Below are 24,734 nucleotides of genomic sequence, written 5' to 3' on the forward strand. Positions count from 1 at the left end.
TCAAAAGCCCGCCTCAACAACCTCTACAAAAACGCGAAAAATAAGGACCTGTTGAGGGGGGCATTTAAGAAGCCCGCCTCAACAGCCTCCTCTGTTGAGGCTCACTTCTTAAATGCCCCCCTCAACAGGTCCTTATTTTTGCGCCATAAATTCATATGTTGTTGAGGCGTACATTAAAAGCCCCCTTCAACAACATTAATTTTTTTTTTCCCAAATTCTTTTAAAATATAAAATAGGTGGCAATAACCAAATCTATATATATACACCATTGAGTATTGAAACCTGTACACCAATCAACACCAGAATAGCAAAGGTATGAATCTGCTTATTTTTTATTAATAAATCATTAAATTAACTTCATTTATATTAACCCAATAGAGAAAAGCGTATAGTACGTACGTTTACAATTTTTAAACACCTAGCTAGCTAGTCTAACAAATTAAAACTAATATTAACAAATAAAGACAAAAGGCTAGAGAGCTAGTCTAACAAATTTCTCTAATCTGGCCACTTAGCTCCCTTTAGATCATGCATTACAAACCTTAATTAAGGCCGTGTTGACTTTCTTCCAATCGACTCGATCCCTGCAAGATGGAAGGAAAATATATGAGTACCAAAGTTTACACTAACGATATTATCTTTACATTCCATTGGATCATAAAAAGATATAGTTGCAGACTATAGAGATAATTAAATTGTTCAAAACCATGCAGCTAAACTGTACTTCTAATTGCTCTGTGAGCATTAAAGTGTCCACGAAAGCTGATGCCTGTCAAACCATGATTAGTTGGTTAATTTGAATATGTCGTGGTTTGTAAATCTAGGGCCCCCAAGTGAAGCCCTTCCTTAACGTAGACGGCAAACAAATAATACTGCTAGCTTCCTGATACTATTACGTTTAAAGGTCTCATTCATTCGAGGTTCGTACATTCAGAAAACTTAAAGTGACTAACAGATAATCTATCAACCAAAATTTGATGATGATATATATGAAACCCGAAGTTTCTCATACTTCCTTGGACTGACTGTGCTGTGAAATCGCTGTCAGTATTAGATAAAAAATCTGAACACAATTAGTTATTCAGAAACATACATGATCAGTAGATCAATGATTTTGGCGGAAACTGTCTTCATACCTAATCCAAATTATTGGAAGAGTATGAGAATACTAATCTTTATATAAATGTATATTTGATTACAAAGTGAGAGTGTACTGACAGCTAATCAGAATACTAATTTGTATTAAACAACTAATCAGAGTGTACTGTTAGGAGAATGTTGTTTTCAGAGATAAGTTCCAACATTAGTTTCTAGTCTAATAAACTACTCTAGATGGATTCTGCACTTAGCTAGCTGAATACAGTAATCCTGCAGACCAATGTCCAATAGTTCGACATCGGATACGTGTACGTGTTCTACTGTTAAGCATGGAAAATGACAGCAATTTCAATGAGATTTATGACCTAAGAGTGCATGTTATAGCATCAGCTGAAAGATTATGTGAATTCATGGAAAATAGGAAAGCGAGGAAGAGAATAGAGTTAATTACATGAAATAGTGGAAGAAAAGAACATATATAAAATATTACCGTTATTGTGCCCCCCACATAACATTTTCATCTATTTTCCTATTTTCCAGGTGGTAAAAAACAATTTTTTTAAAAAAATTAGGTGGTAAAATACAAGTTTTAGTTTTTTAGATGGTAAAAAACAATTTATCCAAGACAATAACGAGCTAAGTAAATAGATTCCCCACTGTAACAACAATATGTTCTAGCTAGTTCTAATCAGGAAGCTAAAGTGTCCTTACCTTGATGTCTGGATGAGTTAAAATATACACTCCAAGAGATGGATCTAGAGTGAAACCATTAACACCGCTTCCAGTACTCAAAACAAGCTGTAAAAACAACAAAAACTGCCATGTTTTAACCACCTCAATTTAAACAAAGAAATAAATGAGAAAAAGAAAGAAAACAGGAGGAGGCTGCCATATAATTTGATTTCTACAATTTTGCAAATTCAAACAGATAAAACAATTCAACACAATGACGGACCAAGCAAGTACGAAGGAAACAGTTAGCACACAAAATGATAATATTTTTTTTCCTTGCTTTGCTGCTATAGTTTACCAATCTGCTATACTTAGCACCAGAATACGTGGGCATCACCGGCAGTATATCTTGAGATCAGCTGAGGCAACATAACCTCACTCACAATAGACAACATTAATGTCCTAAATCACAGGTTTCGATTAGAAAGAACTAGCTGTTTACTGCAAAGGAAACTTCAACAAACACACAGAATAATTTCCTTCAATAAATGTAAGAGCAAACCCATTTTCTGCACTATAGTTCTCAAGCAGCAGAAAACACTAGCGCTCTGAAATACACAAGTCCAACATGAATACACTTAATCACATCATACAAATAACGATCTGCTTTCTGCAATACGTCCAAAGTTTTAACAAAACCTAGAAAACGGATCGAAGAAGAAACTACTTCGATTTTATCAGATCGAAACAACAGCAACACATCATCATATACCATCCCAAAGAAACCCCTTGACGTCTTTCCACATCATACACCATTCAGACTTCAATACCAGCATTATTAAGGCAGAACCTTGATAAATAATGCTATTCAGGAATATAAATAAGGCAAAATGAAAGAGCACGTTTATACATCACTGCTCAATCTGAACTTATCGAAAAATGGGTTATAGTAGTGTTAAGTTAAACTGAACTTATTGGAATTCAACTGAGAAAAAGTGAAATTCTAAAGAAAAATAAATAAAAATAAAACATGGGATAACATTATTATTGGTGACATTAAGATTTCATTAAATTGTTACATTTAGTTCCTGTGAATATATATTAGTAGGAGTAGTACTGTAGTAATATATAGGTCTCTAGTCTCTAGTAGTATATTAGTAGGAATAGTACTGTAGTAATATTTAGATTTCATTAAATTGTTCATTTGGCCAGAGACACGACTCTGATTTGTAAACAATAGCAAAAGGCTAGACCTTGCAGTATCTCGTCCTCACTCCTCAGCCTATCAAGTCTAAATCAGAAACCTTAAATCAACAAAATAAGGCCAGTGTAAACATATAATTCCATCTAGAAGAAGCATGTTAATTAGAAGATTAAAGAATATCCTTAACCAAACACAAGAATGCAAACATAGAGGCAATTTTGAAGATCTTCACAACCATCGGTGATACCCTCCCCGCCTGAACCAAATAGAAAAAGGACTCAACGACCAGACAACCCATAATAGTATAATACTCAATGTGAGCACGACAAATAGAACAACCTAGTAATGGCTATGAAAGCTGCAACATACATGAATCTCTAAAAAGCAGTAATGGCTATGAAAAGGACTAACTTGAAATTCGGGATTGAAGCCTATACCAATCAACAACAACTTCTGGTCAAATCTGTTCAAAAGAGTAACTTATCATATGTGCCAACTAGAACTTGATGCATTGGAGCAACTATAAGTTCAAACGTGAAAGCAACAAAATATGTATTGCTAGAAACAATAGGCTAGTAAAACACTCAACAGACCACCAAATATATAAGGAACAAACTCGCAATTTGTAACAAAAAGTTAAAACGGACAAAAATAAAAAAAACAAGATAAAACCATGGATTCAAATTTCAAAATGGGCAAGTCGACAAGAAATTCCAAGTTAATATCCAATATTGATCAATGTCACACACACGAACAACAAAAGTCTAATCTCACACAAGTTGACAACTCCACAACCAGGATTACAAAAAACAATCAGATAATCTACATAACGTACCTCAGAGCCATGCTCCATATGGAACGTCTCTTGTACTCCACCAGGCACTATGATACAACTGTAACCTGAAGCCAGACGAGATTTAAAATTCTTTCTAGTTGCTGGAGATAGACCCAACCATGTCCATATATGCCTCAAAAAAGGAGTGTAGAATATCTAGCCATCAGAAAGAGGTAAGACTAATGATAAGAGAGAAAAATAGGAGGTCAGAAAATTTAGGACTTAGGCATGTAGGACTTACAACAGTACTAGCAAAGACGTTAATTTTCGAGAAAGGAAGAAAAACTGTAAGATCAGCAAGAGAAACAACACCAATTGGCAACACCGAATGAGGCTCATAGCCAAAAACTGCATATAGCAAGGCACATAACTTTAGTTTAGTGCCTTAAAAAGGATAACTGTGTTGCACATGCAATCAACCTCAATCCAGCAATACAGCATACCTAATATCCCGAATGGACCATAACAACCATCTTAAAGTGTACATAAGTGGTTAAGGAACAAAATCAATGAAAAGTCAAAACCTTCTCTTTTCTGTATGAAATCTAATATACTCTAGACTGGTAGGATTACAAAACTTTCCTGGCAGCATCAGTTCTAGTCAATGATCACCTTATTCTGAACATATACAAGCACATAAGTTCATAACCACTAAGAATGACTTTGTTTGTCAACGCGGGTCACGCAAGTGAAATTCATATCCGATAATGATCAATCTCACGCAAACGAACAACAAAACCGCTAACTCGCTGACACAAACTATCAAATACTCATCAGACAGATTAACATCAAAACAACAATCCTAAACCCAAAATAATGGACAAACAAAGTTTGAAATAGAAGATTGAAACAAGTAGAGTAGTTTGAGGAGTGTTACCCAAAGGGAGACGATAGTATCAAGAACCCAACCGAGTTGGCCAATGAAAGTAAGATAAGTCAATCCCACAACTACCATCATCTCATCATACAAAAAAAGCAGTAATAAAAGAAGACCCCATCCACCCAATCCCCATCCCCGGCCAGAACAAAAACAAAAAAGAATCAATTATAAACTAACAATTGAACTAGAAAACCACAAATATCAAACCCTAATTTGTAAATTCATCCAATATTGGAACATTAGCCTAAACTTTCTGCATAATCAACTCATTATGCTCAACTAATTGAAGGGAAACTGAATTTTAAGACCAAGCAAAACAAGAATCAATTAAAAGCTCACCTTGACAGATTGCGTCACTGTGTGAAACAGAGTCAACCGAGATAGGGAAGACGACGGTCGGGGGCGACTACTATGGAAGAGGAGGCGAGGAAGGTGGTGGTGGTGGTGGAGGCGCGCGGTGAGGAGCGGTGCGAACTCGCCTGCAGATTGCACTAGAAGCGTACTTGCTTTGTTTGAATATAGAGATTTGAAGGGATTGTTTTATCGGTTTGGCGATGAGAAGCTATGTTTTTATTGTTTTAAATTTCGTGAATATCGGTTGAAGCGAACAAAACAAAGCCCGCCCCTTTAGACTAGTATCTATTGAGGCGGGCAATATAAAGCCCCCTCCAACAAGTTCTATTGAAGCGAACTCTAAAAAAGCCCGCCCCAACCTGTTAGTAAATTTTTTGACCCGTGTTGACTAAGTGGTTGTTGAGGCCCACTTATATATGCCCCCCTCAACAAGGGGGCTACAACAGGGGTTTTTTCCACTAGTGACTGCACCAAAATCCAACGTAAAACAACTTTAGTGTGCAACTAATTTTTTTGAATACTAAACTAATTAGTTAGAATATTTAACTAAATGGGTTGTATAATGAACTAATTGGTTTAAAAACGTAACTATTTGATCTGAAAACTTATAGGTTAAATAATTCACTAATTCGTTTAAATACTTAACTGGTGAATGTCAATACTCAACTAATAAGAATAAATACGTAACTAATACATGTGTACTGTTAATATTTTACAGTCTAATACATACATGATATTATAGAAGAATAAAATGGAAGGTATGAAACAGGTCAAAACTAAAACTACTGATATCATAACTAAATACACAAAATTCCAAACTAAAAAAACTGCATAGTGATAAAATCATACGAAAAAGTGAAAACATAAGCAAGTTTGAGCAGATGAAAACACTAAAATCAACGGAAAAGAGTTTTAAAATCTAAATTAAAATAAAAATGAAAGCGAACAAAAATACGAACAAAAACAAGTAGAATCAAAGAAAAAAAAGAAGTCCGATTACAACAAAAACGACGAAAACCTTAAAACAGTAAGAAAACCAAAAGCAAAAACCTAAAATGAACAAAACATTAGGCTAAACCCTAAAAGTAGACCAAAAACCAAAAAGAACATCAAACTATGAACAAATTGAACAAAAAGAAGAAGAAATGAGAAGGAACTTACAATATCTTGACGAAATTAAAGAAGAACCGACAAATCTTAGCTACGAAACCCTAAAAGTAGACCAAATACAGTAAACAACAAAAATAGACATGAAATTATGAAAAAAATCAACAAAAAGAAGAAGAAAAGAAAAGGAACTTTCACAATGTTGGAAAAAAATTGAAGAAGAACCGAGAAAATCACAAACCGCAGTTACGAAACCCTAGATCGAAAAAAAAAGACAAAATTAGTACGAAGAAAGGACGAACAAAGAAAAAGAAGTAAAAATGAGAAAGATGAAGGAAATAATGCCCTTGGTCCAAGTATGCATTCAATGCTAAGTCTAATAAATGTGGTTCAGTATTAATTAAACAAGTCAATAAATTCAGTGAGATCAAGTGAGATGAATGCCTAGCTAGAGGCCGCTTCAGTTCAAGTGGAATTAATAATATTAATCCACAACTTACTCTTGACTGAACCCGTAGGGTCACACAAATAGTACGTGAACGGGTCAAGTATTTAAGTGAATATATTATTCATTAAATACTCATTAAGTACTCCATTTATGAACATTCAGAAACGACAGATCTCGGTTCCAGCGGGAGCTGAAATCGTCAAAAGGAAAAATATAGAATGCTCCGGAAATGATGATATTACCGGAAACGGAAATATGGATCATGACGAAAATATAAATATTATCCAAGCCGTAGATGTTGCTGGAAACGGAAACATGGTTCGTATCGGAAAATATTATCGGAAATGGAAATATTGCCGGAAACGAAAATATTACCAGAATCGGAAATATTGTTCGAATCGAAAATGAATTCCGGAATCGGAAAACGAATCGGAAGCGCGACGTGCGAATGCTCGACGAACGAGCTTGCGAGACGCAAGGCCCAGCACAAGCGCCAGGCCCAGCGCCAAGCAAGCCCTCGCGGAGCAGCAAGGCTTGGGCCGAGCAAAGCAGCAACGCCCATCGCATGGGCCGCGTGCTGCTGCTGGATGCCAAGCGCGCATGTGTAACACCCCTAATTTCCATACCTGATTAGGAATTATAGCGGAAGCATAAAACAATAAATTAAGGGTATTACCGCCACATTTAGGCTACAACCCAAATGTAAGGCTATTTTATCCATCAATAATCCAACCTTTATAAATAAACCAATATTGTCGTAATTAAATAACTTAAACCAACTACCCAAAATATTGTTATAAACTGAATTGAATAAAACACAACTGATTGTCTTTAGGTGATCTACGTTATTAATAACTTGCTACTAGTCGTTGGGAAACGGTCGCTCAGGACGTGCCATGCATACCTGTAAATTGGAAAAACATATACAGAAAGGAAACCACAAATCAGTGGAAATTGAGTAAGTACTATTTCACCCTGTAAAACATTTTCGAAAACCTTTTTCTTACTTTGGAAAACATTTTATCTTGAAAACATTTCATGCACAAATAGCACGTAACAGGCACACGCACTCAGTCCATAAATAACAGTTAATTAATTCTTTAGAGGTAAGAGAACAAGATAATTCCACCATAATTGTAGTTCGAGACTACCACCCCAATGGGTGTAACCACCAAAATAGGTCTTATTCCTTAAGTGTGTACACCCCCCAGTGAGTGTTTTTAACTCAAAGGAGTAGAATAAGCCTAGGCCGTGCTAGTTAGCTCCGACTATAATATTAAGACACAATGTGTCATACCACCAATGTGTTCATCACCTTAGGGGATCCTGCCTAAGATGTCTTACCGACCAAGTGTATTACATTTTAAGTACTTATATTTTAATAGGGAGTGCCGGTGATTATATACGAACAACTAGCTTAATAATTCCATCGTATCATCATAAAACCAAGATCACCCACTTATTATCCTCCATTGAATGATTAAGGTGGGCGCAAGGGAGGGTTAGCTTGCTACCACTTTTAAACATTCATCACATTCCAAATTACGTACTTGCAATATATTAAATCTAGGAGTATAGCTCATAAGTAAATCACCAATTTGACTACTGTCATTGTTTATCAAACCCCATCAATAAAACATGTATCATGTAATTATACGAACCACATATCATATATATAATTTCCATATTTATATACTATACAAATAGCATGTCGCACATATTCACGTCAAAACCATATTTCTTTACAGGGTTTAGTAAAGTGGTGAACGTAGTAGCTTACCTTATTAAGCTTAGCTTCACAAATCAAACACATGAACACTAGTAGATATCTTCCCGCTCTACGGACTCTACAAACATATATACATTGTATATTAGTAACTATCTATCTAGGATTTCTAGTACACTAAACGTACATATATTAGTAAGAGTATATATATAGGTTAAAACAATAAACTATATTATATTATATTATAATACGAAGTAGGTGTTCTCTAGTTCTTTTTAAAAAAAAAAAAGAGATTGATAAGAAGAAATGTCATTAGCAATATTGTTAGTATTAATACCTTTATTTTTACCAAAATACAACTACTTTAAAAGAATAATAAAATAATAGAGGAGATAATTGGTGAATTTGTGATCATGTACTACACGTGGAATTTGGATCATGATTAAGGTGGAATGTTGTTACCAAAACATAGATACTTAGTTGAACAAAATAATATACGGTGCGACATATGAATAAACAAGCAGCCAACTTAGGTTATTTACCGCACCTTTAATTATCGACGGTTCTTAGAGATGAAAGTTCGGTTACGAAGAGGGTCGTGAGGACTAGGAGCTGGTGTTTTTCGCGGTGGATTCCGGTACAATTTGATGGTGATTCGGATGTGCCGAAGGTTGGTTGGAGTTGTTTCGGCGATCGACTATTGAGTTTGATTTCTTTGTACGGTGATCTCCAATGGTTTCTGAATAAGTATTTAGGGTTGCAAAGCTTGTAGGTTAGCAATAGAGGGTGTATTTATAAGTAGTGCAACCCAAGAGTTTGATGAAGAGTGAAATACAATTTGGGATGAGCTGCTATTATTTAGCGTGAGATTTAGGAAGTGATAACCCTTATCTTTAGTTAGTTTGAATCAGTCCGCATGGAAATGATAAGGTGAGATTTGGTATGATCTTTTGTTAGATGATAGAGGTGATAAGATCACTAGCAAAATAAGATAGAGGTGAAAATTTGAATCTTGATCGGTTATGATTAGTAGGAGATTTTGTTTGATCATAAGAAAATGAGGTAGAGGTTGGTTATGATAAGTATGAGATTTTGTTCTAAGATTATGGAAACAAAATCTATAACCGTAGCTTTTGTTAGATAATAAGATGGAAATATTTTCCGCCCAATTTAAATTCTGATAAGTTTATCAAGTAATAAAATAATAACAACCTTATTATTATCTTTAGTAAAATATGTTTTATAAAATATTTTCATGGCAAAGTAAGATATTATAATAAGGTAATACTTATTAGTAATGTTAAAAGATGCGGGTTATTACAGCATGGGCCGAGTAAGGCAGCAGCGCCCAGCCGTGGGACGCGTGCTGATTGCTGGACGCCAAGCACAGCAGCAACGTGGTCTCAAGGCCACACGATGCAAGCCCTTGGCCGGCCCGTTGCTTGCGAACCAAGTAAAGTTGTGTTTTCCTAAATCTACTAAAATTAGATGTTTAGGGTTAATCCGAAATACTTAGTGTTTGATTGTCCCTAGAATTCTAATGTTATTAATTAACTAGAATCCTAATGAATTTAGTTAATCGATTCCTATTAGGATTGAAACTCCTTTATTTCCACCCTATAAATATGTGGTTCATGATCACAATTTATAATGCAAATTCAATATACTATTCTAGCACATTAAATTCAAGGGAGAATTTAATACTTGTCTATTACCATTGTGAGTTTCCCGAGTGCACATAAAACCTTAGAGAATATTCTAGTTGGTTGAATCTAAGACGGATCCGAACGTGCTGTGGACTATCTACGAAGGGCCGACATTTGGAGTCCTATACTTGTTCTTGTTCGGTTCGGGAGCAGATAGGGAAGGCACGCATCACATTGTATGTATACTAGTTATGCTAATTGACTATGTGGCAATCAATTTGGATTCCTGGCTTTATGGTATTTCCGCATGAATTATATATTTATATTATTCATAACCCTACAAAAGAAATTACAGAAATTGAACGAAAATGTAGAAAATCAACGAGAAGAAGGTTTCTCTCTCCTCAAAATGGAAGCAGTTGAAGAAGCCAAGTGTTTTCTCTCTCTTCAGTATAACATTGATTTGAAAATGAAGAAAAGAAGTGGAAAAGAAAGTTTTATACGCGAGGCGGAAAGAATCGGATTTGAACCCGTGATAGCTGACTTGACCCGCGAGAGACCCGTGGGTAGGGTGGTCTGACGCAAAGTATAATTTAATTCGGTATTTTTGTTACAAACACATTCATGACAATTAACAACATTATACAATAATTTTATGACATTTACTAGCATTAGACAAACATTAATGAAATAATTAACGAAAATTAAATAAATATATAAATAGCATAAAAACATTTTCTGAAATCAATACAAAACAAAAATTTACTTGCGTGTTACAGCACAAAATGTGCGTCGCCAACACGGACACACGGTGGTACCGCGTATGATATGTGTCACCGCCTTGTCAACCATGCATATTATGTGTGGAACCATTATATCAGCCAAGCAACTTATGTGCGGTACCACGCATTAAAAACAATTAACGCTTACCTCTCTTTTTGGGCGACGGAAGTGCAGCTACGCTATTCTTCTCTTCTATTTTGCGGTACGAATCTCCTCTTCATCTCTTCTACGATATCCGGCGAGGGTGAGGTTTCTTCTCTTTTGCGTTGCGACTCTCCTCTTTATCTCTCCTGCGATTTCTGGGAAGGGTGAGTGATGATTCTGCTTCTAAGGAGAAGGAGACCAAGAGAGGTTAACATACTTCATACTATAGGTCTTCCAATATATGAAGTGTAGTTAGAGTCCATAGTTTCAATTTTAATTTCTCGTTGTCAAACTTAATGCGACGTCGTAAAATAGTTTAATGTCTTTAACTTTTAATTGCGTACTTAAAATCCTTTCCAACTTTGTTTACTATTGTTACTTGTGAGAGAAATATAATATATACTATGGAGTATTGTTAATTATGTTGTTCTTTAGTGCTATTTTCGGTTAATAAGTCACTCGTCTATACAAAACTAATACTTTATATATTAGTGTTATAAAACATACGTTAGTGTGGATGCCCATTATATCCTTACCATATATTTATATATGTATGTGTACATATTATGTCTATTGATATAACCTAACTGACGGTTTTCTCTCTTCCTCTCTCTCCCTTTCTCCCTACTTTCATAATACGTTATCAGCACCATCGCTAATCAACGGAAAATAGCAACGGGGTCAAATTACAAACGAAAAATAAAGTGAATTTTCTACATTCATGTGAGTTTACTTTAACTGTTTGATTATTCAAAATTTGACATTCTTTTTTTGTGAATCGTGGTAACTTTATTATATTTTAATTGCATTAGTCTATTAGTATTGGTATTTGTCGCAACCCTTATGATAATATAGATTAATTACTCCATAGTATTTATTAATTATATGTTGTAATTGTTAGATTTGGAATCTTGGATTTGCATGATAAATATACTCTTATTCTTGGCACTGACATGTATTAATTTTTTAAGTTAATTTATCTGAAACTTTATTCAATTTTCTCATCACAAGTACTTTATATTAAATAAAGCACGATTACTTTGCGGTTATGGCCTTGGAATTACTTGCGGTTATTATGATTATTTGCAGTTATGGCGTTTGATCATGATGCAAGTATGTTTTTGAACTTCTTTAATTGCGTAAATACACAAACAAACAAACAAAGTATTTGTTGTTCCGTGTTATTGTCATTATATTATATTTTGAATTATAATTTGTTGTACTGCTATTCATATATTATCATCATGTTTAAAATCCGTCGAACTTCCGTTATGTTTTTCAATTCCTTTGATTTTAAATCCGTGAGTGATGATATTATCATGATGATAATATATATCATAATTTCCTTTGTTGTCATCATTCAAATACTTTAATTCATATATTATCGAACTTCCGTAAACTTTATTGTCTTCTGTTGTTTTATTTTCATATAATCAACTTATAAGGATAAACTTATTTAATCTGTAGACGTTTGTCTCATTGTATACCATTTATCAATTACAACTTGGTATGGATATTTTTACTTATAATTTTCAAGTCCCAATTTGTAGTACCATTATTTTATATATGGAATTATGTTGAACCTTGCAAAGCTTGAGATTGTGGCCTTTGATATTACTTGGAAAAATCATTTATCATGGGTGTTAGATGCTGAAATACACTTAGATGCAAAAGGGCTCGGTGACACAATAAAAGAAGAAAATAAAGAAACATGTCAAGATAAATCTAAGGCTATGATATTTCTTTGCCATCACCTCCATGAAGGACTTAAAACTGAGTATTTGACAGTTAAAGATCCACAAATCGTTTGGAGCAACCTAAAGGAAAGGTATGACCACCAGAAAACTGTAATATTTTCAAAGGCTCGTTATGATTGGTTGCATTTGAGATTACAAGATTTTAAATATGTGAGTGAATATAACTCAGCCATGTTTAAAATTACTTCTCAAGTGAAATTATGTGGAGAGAAAATTACTGATGCAGATATGTTAGAAAAAACATACTCCACTTTTCATGCAAACAATGTTGTCCTGCAGACATAGTATCGAGAGAAAGGTTCTAAGAAATATTTTGAATTGATATATTGTCTTCTTGTGGCTGAGCAAAATAATGAGTTGTTGATGAAAAATCATGCCCTACTGGCTCAACTCCATTCCCTGAAGCGCTTGTGTAGGGGGTTTTTTCGTCGCCTTTTCCCCTTCCTACGGGGCGATATTAGAACCTTTGTATTTTTGTATTTTGAAGGAGTCGCCACCAAACATTGTTTAGGGTCTCGTTTGGAAAGACCAAAAAATGACTCTATTAGGATAAGCCATTGAATCTTAGAAACGGATGGGTGAGATCCGGGCAAGGGAACGAGATGCTTATTCCGCGAGCTTTAGAAATAATTCAAGTGCGTGACACAACATTTTCGAAAATACCCTAGTTTAGACTATGTGGGTTTGAATTTAGAACAAATATAATTTCTACTTTGTATTGTGACCACTTTGCTTTAAAGTTAATTTAAGGGAACCTAAGTTCGGTTTGTCCAAGAAATTATCTTTGTTAAGAGTGGTGTAACCTTGTATCTTGTTGTATTTATCATGTGAGGTGATGAAAGCAATAAACAAGTAAAGCAACATCACAATAGAAAATAAGTGCGGAATTAGTAAAATACATCACCACCTAAAAATGGACTAGGTGGGAAACCACATTTCCTAGAAGGACTAGGCAAGTAAAGTTGCATAATTGAAAGTGCGGAATTGAAATGTGTTATTGAAATTGCGTAATTGAAAGGTGCGGAATTGAAAGGTGCGGTTCGGATGATGATGCAGCTGCAACAAACGTGCCGGAGGAGGGCATGGTTTCCCGGAGAGTACCCACCTTCGTTGGCACTGGTTGGAGTCCTTCCGATCTAGTGTTTCGACCGGAGTTTCATTTGCATCAGCGGCCTCGCGCTGGTTTGGTCAGTCTTGTACTGTGCTTTATCTTTGAACTTGTATAGGTTTTGAACTGATCGGCTTATCCATAGGCTGATGAAGATCCGTTGCGCACTTTTTGGTCCTTGGCGGACCTTCACAAAGTTTTCCCGGCTGTTCGTGCCGATGAGGAGGCCATGGAGATCTGGTTGCAGACGGGCCTAGTCGACTTCTGGCGTGCCATGGGAGATACTCATAGGAGAACGTGCATCAAACCCCGGCTACAGGCCTTGCTGGAGCGGTGGTGGGATACCACCAACACCTTTCATATGGCATGGGGTGAGATCACCATTACCCCTTTCGGGTTTGCAATGATTACGGGTCTTCCCTTCTCTGAGAGGAACGTGATTTTTTATTCTGAGCTGACATGGCACTCGTTTGGTGTTAGGAACTTACTCGGCCCTATTGTTGACTTGGAGGATGATGACACCCACGCTTTTGTGACGGTGATCATGGCTGCGATCCGTAGCGTGGACGTATCTGCGGAGCAGAGGGTTCGGCTCTTCCTCTTGGCTCTAATGAGTAGAGTGATGGCCCCGAGCAGGAACAGTCGGGTGCATATTGGCTTCCTCACGGCTTTGCAGGACTTGAGGGTCGTTTCGAGCTACAACTGGGGTGGTCTGGCATATAGCCACCTTTTGAATGAGATGAAGTGGGCCTCCCGGACTTCGCCGGAGAGTGACCCGAGTATTGCTGCTTTGTGGAGTGTGCTGGAGGTATTCGAGACTCCTTGTTCTTTGTATCTTGTACTTGTATGTTTGTATCTTGAATTTGACTGATGCTTTGTTTGCTTTTTGAAAGATTTGGATATACGAGCACTTCCCGACTTTGGTGCCAGCTCGTACTAGAGATGCGGCTTACCCGTATGCTGCCTCTTGGATAGGAGCGGTGCGCAGAAGGGTGCCTCTAGCGGCCTCCCGCAAAGCTTGGCGGGTTTTACCCGTTGATGAGGTAAACCTTTTGTACTGTTTTGTCCTTTTGTATTTGCACTTGTATAGTTTCCTGAGCTGTCTTCTCTGTAGGTGGTTTGGCGTCCTTTTGCTGATGCGCCTATACCTGTCCCGGCTACTCGTGCCCACTTCTTGTCCGGGAGGCGGGTCTTGCTCCCGGGGGTGTATCGCCATATGTGGTACTTGGGGGAGTGAGTGTCCCTTCAGCATAGTATGGGGGGCAGGCTTGTCCCTAAGGACCCACTGGAGTCCATGCTAGCGCCAGACGAAGAACTTGCCCAACTCTATTTGAATGCTAGGGGCGATGTTATTTGTTTCCCTTGGGAGAAATTTGTAGATAGGAGGGGCCATTGTGAGGAACTTTTGAAGAGGCTTGCTCCACCTGTACGCTTCGTACTGCCGGTGAGCTTTTGAATTTTGTATCTTGTATTCTTGAATTCTTGTATTCTTGTATTCTTGTATTCTTGAATCATTGTATGAGTGTTTGTAGGAGGAGGAGGTCAACCCCGAGGACATTCCCTATGCTGACAGGGTTGTCCGCTATGAGAACTCGGATGGGGAGCAGGTGGAGGTGACCATTCCTGTAGCTTCTCCTCCGCACCGGAGGTCGTATGATGTTGTACCGGAGCATTATGCAGATGTAAGTACTGTTGTATTTCCTTGGAACTGGTTGTAATCTTGTATCTGGAGATTGATCTTTAATTTTGTATGCAGGCGCCTTGGGTGAGAGTGCGTCGCTGGATGCTTTTGATTGATTCTTTGAAGAGGCATTGTGCCAATCTGACCAAGAAGCTTTCTGGCCGGGACAGAGAGGTGCTTTCATTGACTGCGAAATTTTGTACTCTAGAAACTTGAACTTGGATGTCTGATTCTTGAAACTTGTATTTTGTATAGGAGCGCCGTCGAGGTCGCAGAGTTCCGTTGACAGGGAGCCCCAGGTGGAGACTTCGTTGAGGCAGGATGGACCGAGCTTGGATTTGGGACAGGGGTCCGGTGCTGGTACTTATCAGAGGCATTCTGATGCTGATAGGGGAGCTGCCCCTTTTGTATATGTTGATCCCACCAGGCAATCTTTTGGGGGTGCGAGCAGTTTGAGGCCTTTTGTTCCTCCTCCCGGTTATTACTTCGGAGGGAGCGGCTCTCAGCCTTGGGGTGCAAATCCTTGGACTTACTGGCAGGAGATGGAGAGGATGCGTCAGGCCCAGATGTTTGAGGCGCAGCGTCAGTTCACGGCGATGTCGTAGCCTTATCAGTACCCTTCCCCTCAGCAGAGAGCTTATCACTCTCCCAGTACTCTTCGTATCTCGGAGCAGGAGCCTGGTACCCCTAGGGCAGAGCTGGATCGGGATTTGGAGCGCCTTAGGAGCCGAAACAGGAACAAAGATCCTATGGTTGACATTACGGCTGATGATGACTCGGACTGACCCTGCATGGTAGCGAGTTCCAGCTTGCCTTGGTTGATTTTGTATGGATTGTATTTGTATGGATTTGTATGGTTGAATTTGAAATTTGAACTTTTGTATGGCTTTGAATTTTGCAAGGTTTGGAATTGTGGATCTTGTATGGCTGAATATTGGTTTTTGTACAGTTGGAAATTGAATTTTGTATGCGTTGTGTGTGCCTTTGAAATTTGTAGCTATATGCATGCATGAAAAATTTGCAAAAATTTTAAAAAAATTTGCCCATTTTTTCGGGTGTACATACCCACTGTAAGCCCCCACTTTGACTGAGGTTTTTTGGTTAGAAAAAGCGCAAGTCAAAGTATATTCAACTTTTGCTTATGCATATGCAGACTCGACTTAGGACGCCGATCTAGGACTAGAATGCTTGAATTTTGAACAGATTGACCCGACATCGACTCGAGGTGTTGATTCGGACTGCTTGAAATTGCGCGGCTTGCGGCTTTGGAATCTTGAATAATTGAGGTTGTACTCTGCTGTCCGAAGCACTAAAGAGTGCGTACTCGGAATCATAAAGGGGACGGTGGCCTCGTCCTTCGTTGCAGGCCCCTGCCCTTGGCGCACGCCTCGGCGCCTGGCGCCGGCGTACTGTCTTGAGATCCAGTTTTTGTATAAATATGGAGCTTTTCGGATCATTCTTTGCATCAATCCTTCCCTGCTTTCCTTTGCATACTACTTCCTCACGAAAAAGAAGAGAAAAAGATGGTGTAGACACCTACTTTTGTCCCCATTCCCGAAAGGGAAAGGTTCGATGATGAAAGCATAAATCTCCACTTGACAACGCATCTCCTATAAAATAAACGAATCTCAATTCCCCTTTTCATTTCACCCGAAACCTGCTATTTATGGAAACCTGCTAAAAATAGTAACTGCCGTAAAGGGTAGCTTCTAAAAGTGGCAAGTCATAAAAGATAGAAACCTGTCAGAATTAGGTGTTGCACTCCAACATAAATCCTAAATGAGATAGAAAACTGCGAGAATCCTATTCCTAATATGATTCGGAAATAAGAGTTACGTATTAATTAAAATCCTAACGAGCCTAGAGTTCGTAACGGGCCTAGACGCATTCCGTCATAAAATTGATACGCAATGAAAGACTCGATTAAATCTCAAACACTCCTTTCTATCTTTCTTGGGTACGTGTTTTTTCCTAATTCTTTGTGGATTAGAACTCTGCAATTTTATCTTTCCACGGACTCTTCCCTATAAATACAGCCCCAAATTCGACGTGAAAGGACACACAACACACAATTATATTCTGAGTATTGACTCCAACCCTTAGCCTAAGCCTCACGCTGCGAAACTGTTCACGCGTTCTGTCGCAATCGATCCATAAATCGAACAGAACGTATCCCGTCCCATAATTTGAGATTCGTTAAATAAAAAGGAGAAATAGCAACGTCAAAGTGGTGAGTTTTCTGAGAACCGTGACGCACCTCTCAAGGGTGCGTCGTAATGTGCCCCTTCTCGATGATTTAATTGCTTTCCTCGCCCTTTTTATGAACTGTTAAACTAACTAAATCTGATTGTTCTATCACGCCTAACAAATATAATATTTTTGGGAAATTGGATTATCATGCTAGGTCCCTTAATGCTATCTAAATCAGATAATCGCGATCGATTTAGTATTATATGTTGCATGTTGCTTAAATCAACTCAGATTAGTTTAATAGTTAACGCATGTCCCTTCAATTATTTATGCTGAGCTAGAAAGGATATCATGCCTCTGGAGTTATCGAAGAGCGAAGTACTCCTCTCGGTAGTTACAGTCCCCCGAACCCTCAATCTCTACCTCGCGGGTGTATGTTGAGAGATCCCCACACCAGGGATCACAAGGGAACCTAAGGCCGTCGTGGTCAAACATAATTGCACTCCCTTTATGTCACGATAACCGGGTTTTGTCAGTTTTTCTCATTGTTGTTAAAAACTGAATGGCGACTCCTATATTACTAGTCAATTGGGTGTAAACTCACAGGAAATCCAATTACACTTGATTGAATAAAAAGAATCGTCACACCCACGAGGGACAAGGTCACGCATTAGCCTCGCGCTTTTTCGACCCCCTCACAGTGGCGACTCCACTGGGGATAGTGAAGGAAATACTCGTGCTTGTAGGTAATCAAAATAGCCGAAGGGTGAAACGATCCTACCCCGCGTTTATTTCCCAATCAAGTTGGGACGACCTGAAAATCAGCATGTTAATGTGAACGGGCAGAACCGCATAACGAATCTCGGCTCCCTCGGGAGTTGGGACTAAGGATACCTTTTTTCGCCAATAGGGGGGTGCATACGCCGCGCATGTTGCCCACTCGGTACTTGTGCAGGTAGTACACCGATCCCGAACCCAATCGCTCGCTCATTAGGTCCCTCTCGCCTGCATGCCCCCTTGGCTTGCACTTGCGGGTCGGCCTCTTGAGCGAAATTCGTCTGTTGAAGACACTACCTCGACCGGGGCATGTGTTGGATCTACGATAGAAGCGGTACCAAGCCAGGCGCAAATAACTACCCATAGAAGCCTATCATAAACTACATGACATGTTATTATCGCCTCATGATGAATGTTAGTTATGTGTAGCGAAATATGTGATTGTGTGTGACAAACAATGCTGGAAAACCAACGACCTTAAAAGTTGCCCAAACGTTCATAAACCAATTGGCCAAAGAGTTATACCAAAATACGTGTTCCGCAAACCCGAACGATCGCCACAAAAATAAGCGACGCTCGGGATGGCCTGTAACGAATCCCACAAACGCTGCACAACGCGTAAAGGACGTTATTAGGCAAGCACGCAAATCGAAGTCGCATAAACAGAAGTAGACACAAACAGAAAACGAGAACTAGCCAGGGACGCATTTTCAACGCCCCTGGCTGGGCGCCAGAATTTCTCACGCCCCTCGCTGGGCGCTGAAGTTGCTGCTTGGCCTTCTGGTCAGGCACAGCAGCCTCGGTGCCCGCTCATAAAAAAAATATACGTAGCAAAAAAAAAACTTTTCGAAAAAATTGCTGCGAGGGCGTATGAAAAGGCACTCGATTCTAAAAGCGACTTGTAAAAAATAAAATAACTCTTTGTGTCGTTGTTAGGCCTCCTATGACGACAATGTTCGGCTCCAAAACCGAGCATGCTAATTAAACGACCTTGAATGTCAAATGGGCAAAATATTCAAAAAATAATGTTCGAATAAAGTCTTCAAGAAAAAAATAAATGTTCAAATAAATCTGAGTCTAGACTAGGCTTTGCCAAAATACAATCCAAATCCTAAGTCTTAGTTGTCTTACCCATAGAATCGGTCCTAATGCTTGGTGTCGTTCCGCAAGTTAAAAGGTTAAACCATATTGAGTCTCCCCTCCTAACATTTAAATCAATGAGCACCCATATGTAATTGTCATCCCTTGCTAGGAATCCACGGCCTCAATACTCTCTCTCACCCATAAAAAGAATATGTTACGTATTTGCAAAATGGAAACGGTCACATTATGAAAATCATTCCCCCATAGTCGCACAACCCCCAAAGTGAACCTAAGGTGTCAATACCATTGGCAAGAAAAATTAATGGCCCCAAGGCTTATAATAACATTGGGTCACGACTATCATAGTCCTCTCGAGTCACTCGCTCCTTGAAATACTACTAAGTACGGACTAAAAGATTTTCCATGAATGCAACATGACCAACCATGAAAATACCCAAATCGGCATACCATAAGGCTACCATTGGGGTAAAGCAATACACACTAAGAGAGAAGCCGCACTAATGATTCTAGTCTTGCAAAAATAAAAATTCGATCTCCCTAATTAACTACCTTGCCAACATTAAGCAAAATGGCGCATGACAAATGAACACCCAGGGGTTAAAATCTAAAGTGTCAACCAACAAAAGTTATGGTCCAATTAGCCTAAGTCTGAGAGTCGCTTGGTCAAGTATTATAGGCTTATGCCACGTCATTATTTTGAGTCTAGGCCACCTCCTTGTATTCATACACGGGTTATAATCAGAAAGATTAATGAAAGTTTGAGTCTAAATCACAACTTCCAATTAAATCCCGAAAACTGGAATCTGAAAAGAAGCAAAAAAAAGATTATTTTCTATGTAATTCTTTCGTTAAATTTCAATAAGGTAAAAACATCATTTTGAATCTACGCTATTTGCACATTTTAAGAAACGACTAAATACGCTTGCTAAGTAAGACAATTTAAAAGGTCCACCCTAGGCCCACTAAAGCTAAAAGTCCACCCTAGGCCTACTAAAGTTAAAGGTCCACTATAGGCCTACCAGACGAGGCTCACTCAGTCTCGCCTCGTGACTCAAAGACCACAACCATCTACCTTTTAGCCCAAACAAAAAATTGATTGAAGGATTTATGTTGGGGAGGAATCCCAAGCGAAAAGAAAAAAGAGAAAGAGAAAAGGGAGAGCGAAAAGAGCCATGAAATACTTAGCCCGTACCTCCCAAAGTGCGAAATTAACCCAAGTAAACAAAGGGAAAGAATTGAGTTAGCCCGTACCTCCCAAAGTGCGGAATTTACCCAAGCAAACGAAGAAAAGAATTAAGTCAACCAATCCAAATCATAAAATTCTACGACGTCTACCCTTTCCAATCCTTATGTTCTTAGACGCCTTCGCTCTGGGGTCCCTGTTCAGCTCATTTAACCCATCCATGTTCTCATTGCCATAACCCAAGAAACCATTACCTCGACTCTTGTTCTTGAACTTGTTGTCAACCGCAAACCACACACGGTCACTGACACGTGCGTCATACCCGTTATTTCCAAAGCCCAAACCTGTTCTTACGCCACCATTAGCATAATGACCATATAACTTGTGTGGATACATCCCATACCCTTGTGCTGTCCCCATGCTATTCATTGGCCTCGGTTGATGTAAACTCGTGACACTAGCACGAAGCTGCAAATTGTGAGCCAACACCTATACAAATTATCCTATCTCATTCAACCCATCTTTCAAGCCGTCTTGAGTCACAAACAAAAAAGAAGACAAATGAAAAGTACAAAAAAAACACAATAAATAATAAAAAAGCAAACTTTGCAAAGCGCCTCTAAAGTTAGTCTAAAAAGAAAGAAGCATTTAGCGCACCAAAAAAGATCCGCCCAGAAATTATTTTTAGCGCCCAGAGCTGGGCGCCGAAATCTTTAGCGCCCCAGCCTGGGCGCTGAATCTCTCTGCTTGCTAAAATTTTGTCCAGAAGTGCTCGTCATTTTATCCGCACATGCACGGAAAAATAACGAACACTTGGAGGGGTACATCACGTATTCAGATATACGTACCACCAAAAAAATACATGTACTCAAAAAAAATATGATATGTAACAAACTTTTGGCTTATGGCAAGGCAGCAGATTAAAATAATAATAAACTTCACTTATTCCACCGTTTCAAATAATATGTTTCCACCTCAGAACGTACTTGTTTAAAATCAGCATTCTAAGAAACCATTTTCTAGGCCAAGAACTACGCAAGACCTGATTCCAAATTAAATCTATTTAAGGCGGATACGTAGGCAATCCATGATTCGGTCCAACCAATATTAAAGCCTATAGAAAAACAAGAATAAAAATAGAAGTCCCTTATTGAAATTTAATTACTTGCAATCCAAGTCGAAAGAAAAATTGAAAGCACGAAGAAGAATCCAAGTCATCAAGATGCCAAAATGAGCACACATTGAAAAATAATATGGGCATGTACCCTTGCCAGAAGGAGCACTCACACTCCTAGGCACTTAGCCAAGACTCAAAAAGATCGCTTTGCCTCAATTGAATGGGGGCTAGCGCAAGCGTCCATGACCTCTAAAGTACTCGACTTGACCCTCCCTAAAGCGAACTAACTCACTTAAAGACTTTCTTTCACCACTAGACATAGTCGTTCGCTTAAAGACCTTCTTTCACCACAAGACACGGTCATAATCGCCAACAAGTAGTAAAGGCAGTAAAACTTGCAATAAAGAGGATTATTTTACGGCATCGCCCCATCGTTCCTTCGAACTCAGGGCACCCGTTCATGGTAATTCAAATACTTGCAAATCCCCTTTGAAAAAAATCAGACATTGTCAATATATAGGACTTGGCACTTAACCAAGGCTCACCCTACTCAGACATGTGACACGGGCATCTAAAATCGAAATTTGAAAGCATCATTAATGGGAAGACATAACAGCAACTGGGGGCTAAAAAATTGAAATGAAAGAGCTAGGGAAAGAACTAAGTATACCTTGACCTTTTGTGAAGACATACACCAAGTAAATCTAAGTCAATTTGAAAACGGTTTATATTCCCGCAATTCTGTAAAAGATGGCCCTAAAAGCCTAAAGCATATACCGAACGGGCACAAGTATATCTTGATGTCTGCACCCCGGCTTCCAGCAAATCCTTAGACAGCATTCCTAAAATCGTAACAGTATTTTGATTCATTCATGTAATCCTGTACGAACCCTTCTATAAGTCAACCTACTTAGGACACCTCGGATTGTGCACAGTAGGACTCGGATTTCAAATAATTTTCAAATAATTTCTTCGAACATAATGAAGTGACGTTGGTTTAAGCTAAGTATGTGTTTATCTCGATGTTGCAAAGTGAGTCAAAGAAATTTCTGAATATGATTATGGGTAAAGAAAGGCACCTAGCTTTTGGTCAAGGCACACTTCAACATGTGCCTACCTTGACCATAGCAATGTCGCACAATACGACATTTACAAGAGAAGTAGCAAATCACTACGCGAACGTACCTCGCACTAAACGAGTCTGGTTCAAACTATTCATGATCCGTGTCACCATGAATGCATAAAAACGTATGCAAGGCATTATAGCACCAAGCCAATCCCGTAGCTACAATTGGAGGCTTGAGAAAAACACTCTAAAAACGCTCGAAATGACGATTTCATCGCAAATTCTCGACGCTAATGCTATACATATGTCATAGGGGCACAATCCTAAGCTTTAATCGCGTAAAACAAACCTTAGAATGGCTACAACCCCTCCCAAATTCTAAGCGCTACTTAGAATATATAAAAGTCACCCCACTAACAAGGGTAACTGAAAATCGCGAGTCACCAAAACTCCGATCAAACTACTCCACATAACGCTCGCCCTACAAGCGCCCGTTACACAGTTTACCTCGTTCCAAGGCAAAAGCGAAAGAAAAAAATCAAGGATAAGAACTATCAAAATATACCCAGAAATCAATTTCAACGCCAGGAGCTGGGCGCCGATATCTTTGACGCCACAGCCTGGGTGCTGAATCTTTCTGCTAGCCAAGTTTTGCCCAGATATAAAAATAAGGGAAGAAACACCTATGAATCCTCGCATCGAACGAAGTAATAAGCCGTGCAAACCCACGCAGAAGATGCTACATTTGTTCGAACACCTGAACGAGGCGTAATGAGGTACTCCAATGCAAAAAATAATGAGGATATCCCAACACCCGGAGAAATGTTCTAAAACATGTTGGTAGGCCACACAAGCCTACGTCGCACCATGAGTTCAACCATCCCACGGTACAAGTCTAAAAAAGAGAGTAAGGCATATTGCACTAATGCGGGCACGACCAAAGAGCATGTGTAAAAGAGGCAAAGACTACTTATCGCCCAAATTCAAAATGCAAGCCACACGACTTCTACATTAAGGATTAAAGGTAGCAAAATATTACCTACCACGAAAGGGATAGCTCGCACCTACACGAGCGGAACCCCAAGGCATCTTTTTCGAAAGAACCTACAAAAATCGTACGCCAAAAGGAAGCATCCCAACATGCATACTTGGGGGCTCCAAGCTACGAAACGAACATAGCAAAATAAAAAAAACTCGAAGCAAGTGTTTGAACGATCAAGAAGGGCACGATGCTTGAGCCCACTTCATGAATGGGCCTGAACCCTATCAAGCTTCTAAGCAAACTATTCAAAATCAGTCATTGCTCAAAAAAAATATGATTCAAGCAAACTGATTAATGGACCGCACACAACGGCCATTCTATGAACGCTCGTTCGCACATACATATCATCATTCTAAGTATCAAACATTCACGAACGCGTTCAAAAGGAAAAATATACAACAACAAGAGCGGTCAAAGTCTTAAGCCTCAAGGTATGTTCCTCGGGCCATATAGACTCGCCCAACTATCACAATAACTGTACGCCTTAAGAGCAACAGTTCCTTAAAATAATCGCCCCAAAGCGACAAGCACCGTAGTCCACCAATCGGCTACGGCTTCTCAAGAAAATCATCACGTTCTAAAAATAAAGAAAAAACAAAAGAGGAGAGAATACATAGAACTTCCAAGTGAAATAAACGAATGAACAAGAGGCCAACTGTGTCATCAAAAGACCAGCCCAAACAACACTTTCAAACGCCCCATCTGGGCGTGAATTATTTCAACGCCCAGGCCCGGGCGCCGAAAATGTACCCAGGCTCAAAAAAGGCCCTAACTTCTAGTGGGCCCTGCCATACTCATTCGACTTGGAAATT

General features: G+C 38.8%; 1 protein-coding gene and 2 long non-coding RNA genes across 6 annotated transcripts; 1 reads left to right on the forward strand and 2 right to left on the reverse strand.

The window, feature by feature from the left end:
• Positions 1-325: 325 nt before the first annotated feature.
• Positions 326-5,501, reverse strand: LOC130464082 (uncharacterized). Of its 2 annotated transcripts, XR_008924385.1 has the most exons (5): positions 5,029-5,501; positions 4,051-4,157; positions 3,810-3,965; positions 1,810-1,896; positions 326-584 (listed from the first exon to the last, which is right to left on the reverse strand). It is a non-coding gene; the product is annotated as an uncharacterized lncRNA (long non-coding RNA). The 2 variants fall into 2 exon arrangements; XR_008924386.1 differs by lacking the exon at positions 4,051-4,157.
• A 1,717-nt stretch (positions 5,502-7,218) lies between these two features.
• Positions 7,219-11,072, reverse strand: LOC130464266 (uncharacterized). Of its 2 annotated transcripts, none has more exons than XR_008924641.1 (3): positions 10,901-11,072; positions 8,379-8,445; positions 7,219-7,502 (listed from the first exon to the last, which is right to left on the reverse strand). It is a non-coding gene; the product is annotated as an uncharacterized lncRNA (long non-coding RNA). The 2 variants fall into 2 exon arrangements; XR_008924642.1 differs by lacking the exon at positions 10,901-11,072 and adding an exon at positions 8,872-9,252.
• Positions 9,259-16,435, forward strand: LOC110798575 (uncharacterized). 2 transcript variants are annotated; one of them, XR_008924640.1, is made up of 8 exons: positions 9,259-13,841; positions 13,908-14,133; positions 14,243-14,570; positions 14,656-14,805; positions 14,877-15,206; positions 15,295-15,444; positions 15,519-15,617; positions 15,699-16,435. XR_008924640.1 is itself a non-coding variant. In XM_056833736.1 (7 exons), the coding sequence occupies exons 4-7, from the start codon at positions 15,018-15,020 to the stop codon at positions 15,756-15,758; spliced, it is 498 nt and encodes a 165-aa protein (XP_056689714.1). In that variant the 5' UTR covers positions 9,836-14,133; positions 14,243-14,570; positions 14,656-14,805; positions 14,877-15,017; the 3' UTR covers positions 15,759-16,435. The 2 variants fall into 2 exon arrangements, 1 of the variants encoding a protein (XP_056689714.1); XM_056833736.1 differs by having other exon boundaries at positions 9,836-14,133.
• The last annotated feature ends 8,299 nt before the right edge of the window (positions 16,436-24,734 follow it).

This window comes from Spinacia oleracea, chromosome 6 (assembly GCF_020520425.1).
Source record: "Spinacia oleracea cultivar Varoflay chromosome 6, BTI_SOV_V1, whole genome shotgun sequence".
In the NCBI taxonomy this organism is placed as follows: Eukaryota; Viridiplantae; Streptophyta; class Magnoliopsida; order Caryophyllales; family Amaranthaceae; genus Spinacia; species Spinacia oleracea.

Excerpts from the sequence above, each read along its gene's own strand:
- LOC110798575 (XM_056833736.1), top strand. The coding sequence starts at position 15,018 with ATGGGGGGCAGGCTTGTCCCTAAGGACCCACTGGAGTCCATGCTAGCG. Across the intron at positions 15,445-15,518 it reads TACCGGAGCATTATGCAGAT|GCGCCTTGGGTGAGAGTGCG; the intron begins GTAAGTACTGTT and ends TTTTGTATGCAG. Across the intron at positions 15,618-15,698 it reads TTTCTGGCCGGGACAGAGAG|GAGCGCCGTCGAGGTCGCAG; the intron begins GTGCTTTCATTG and ends TATTTTGTATAG.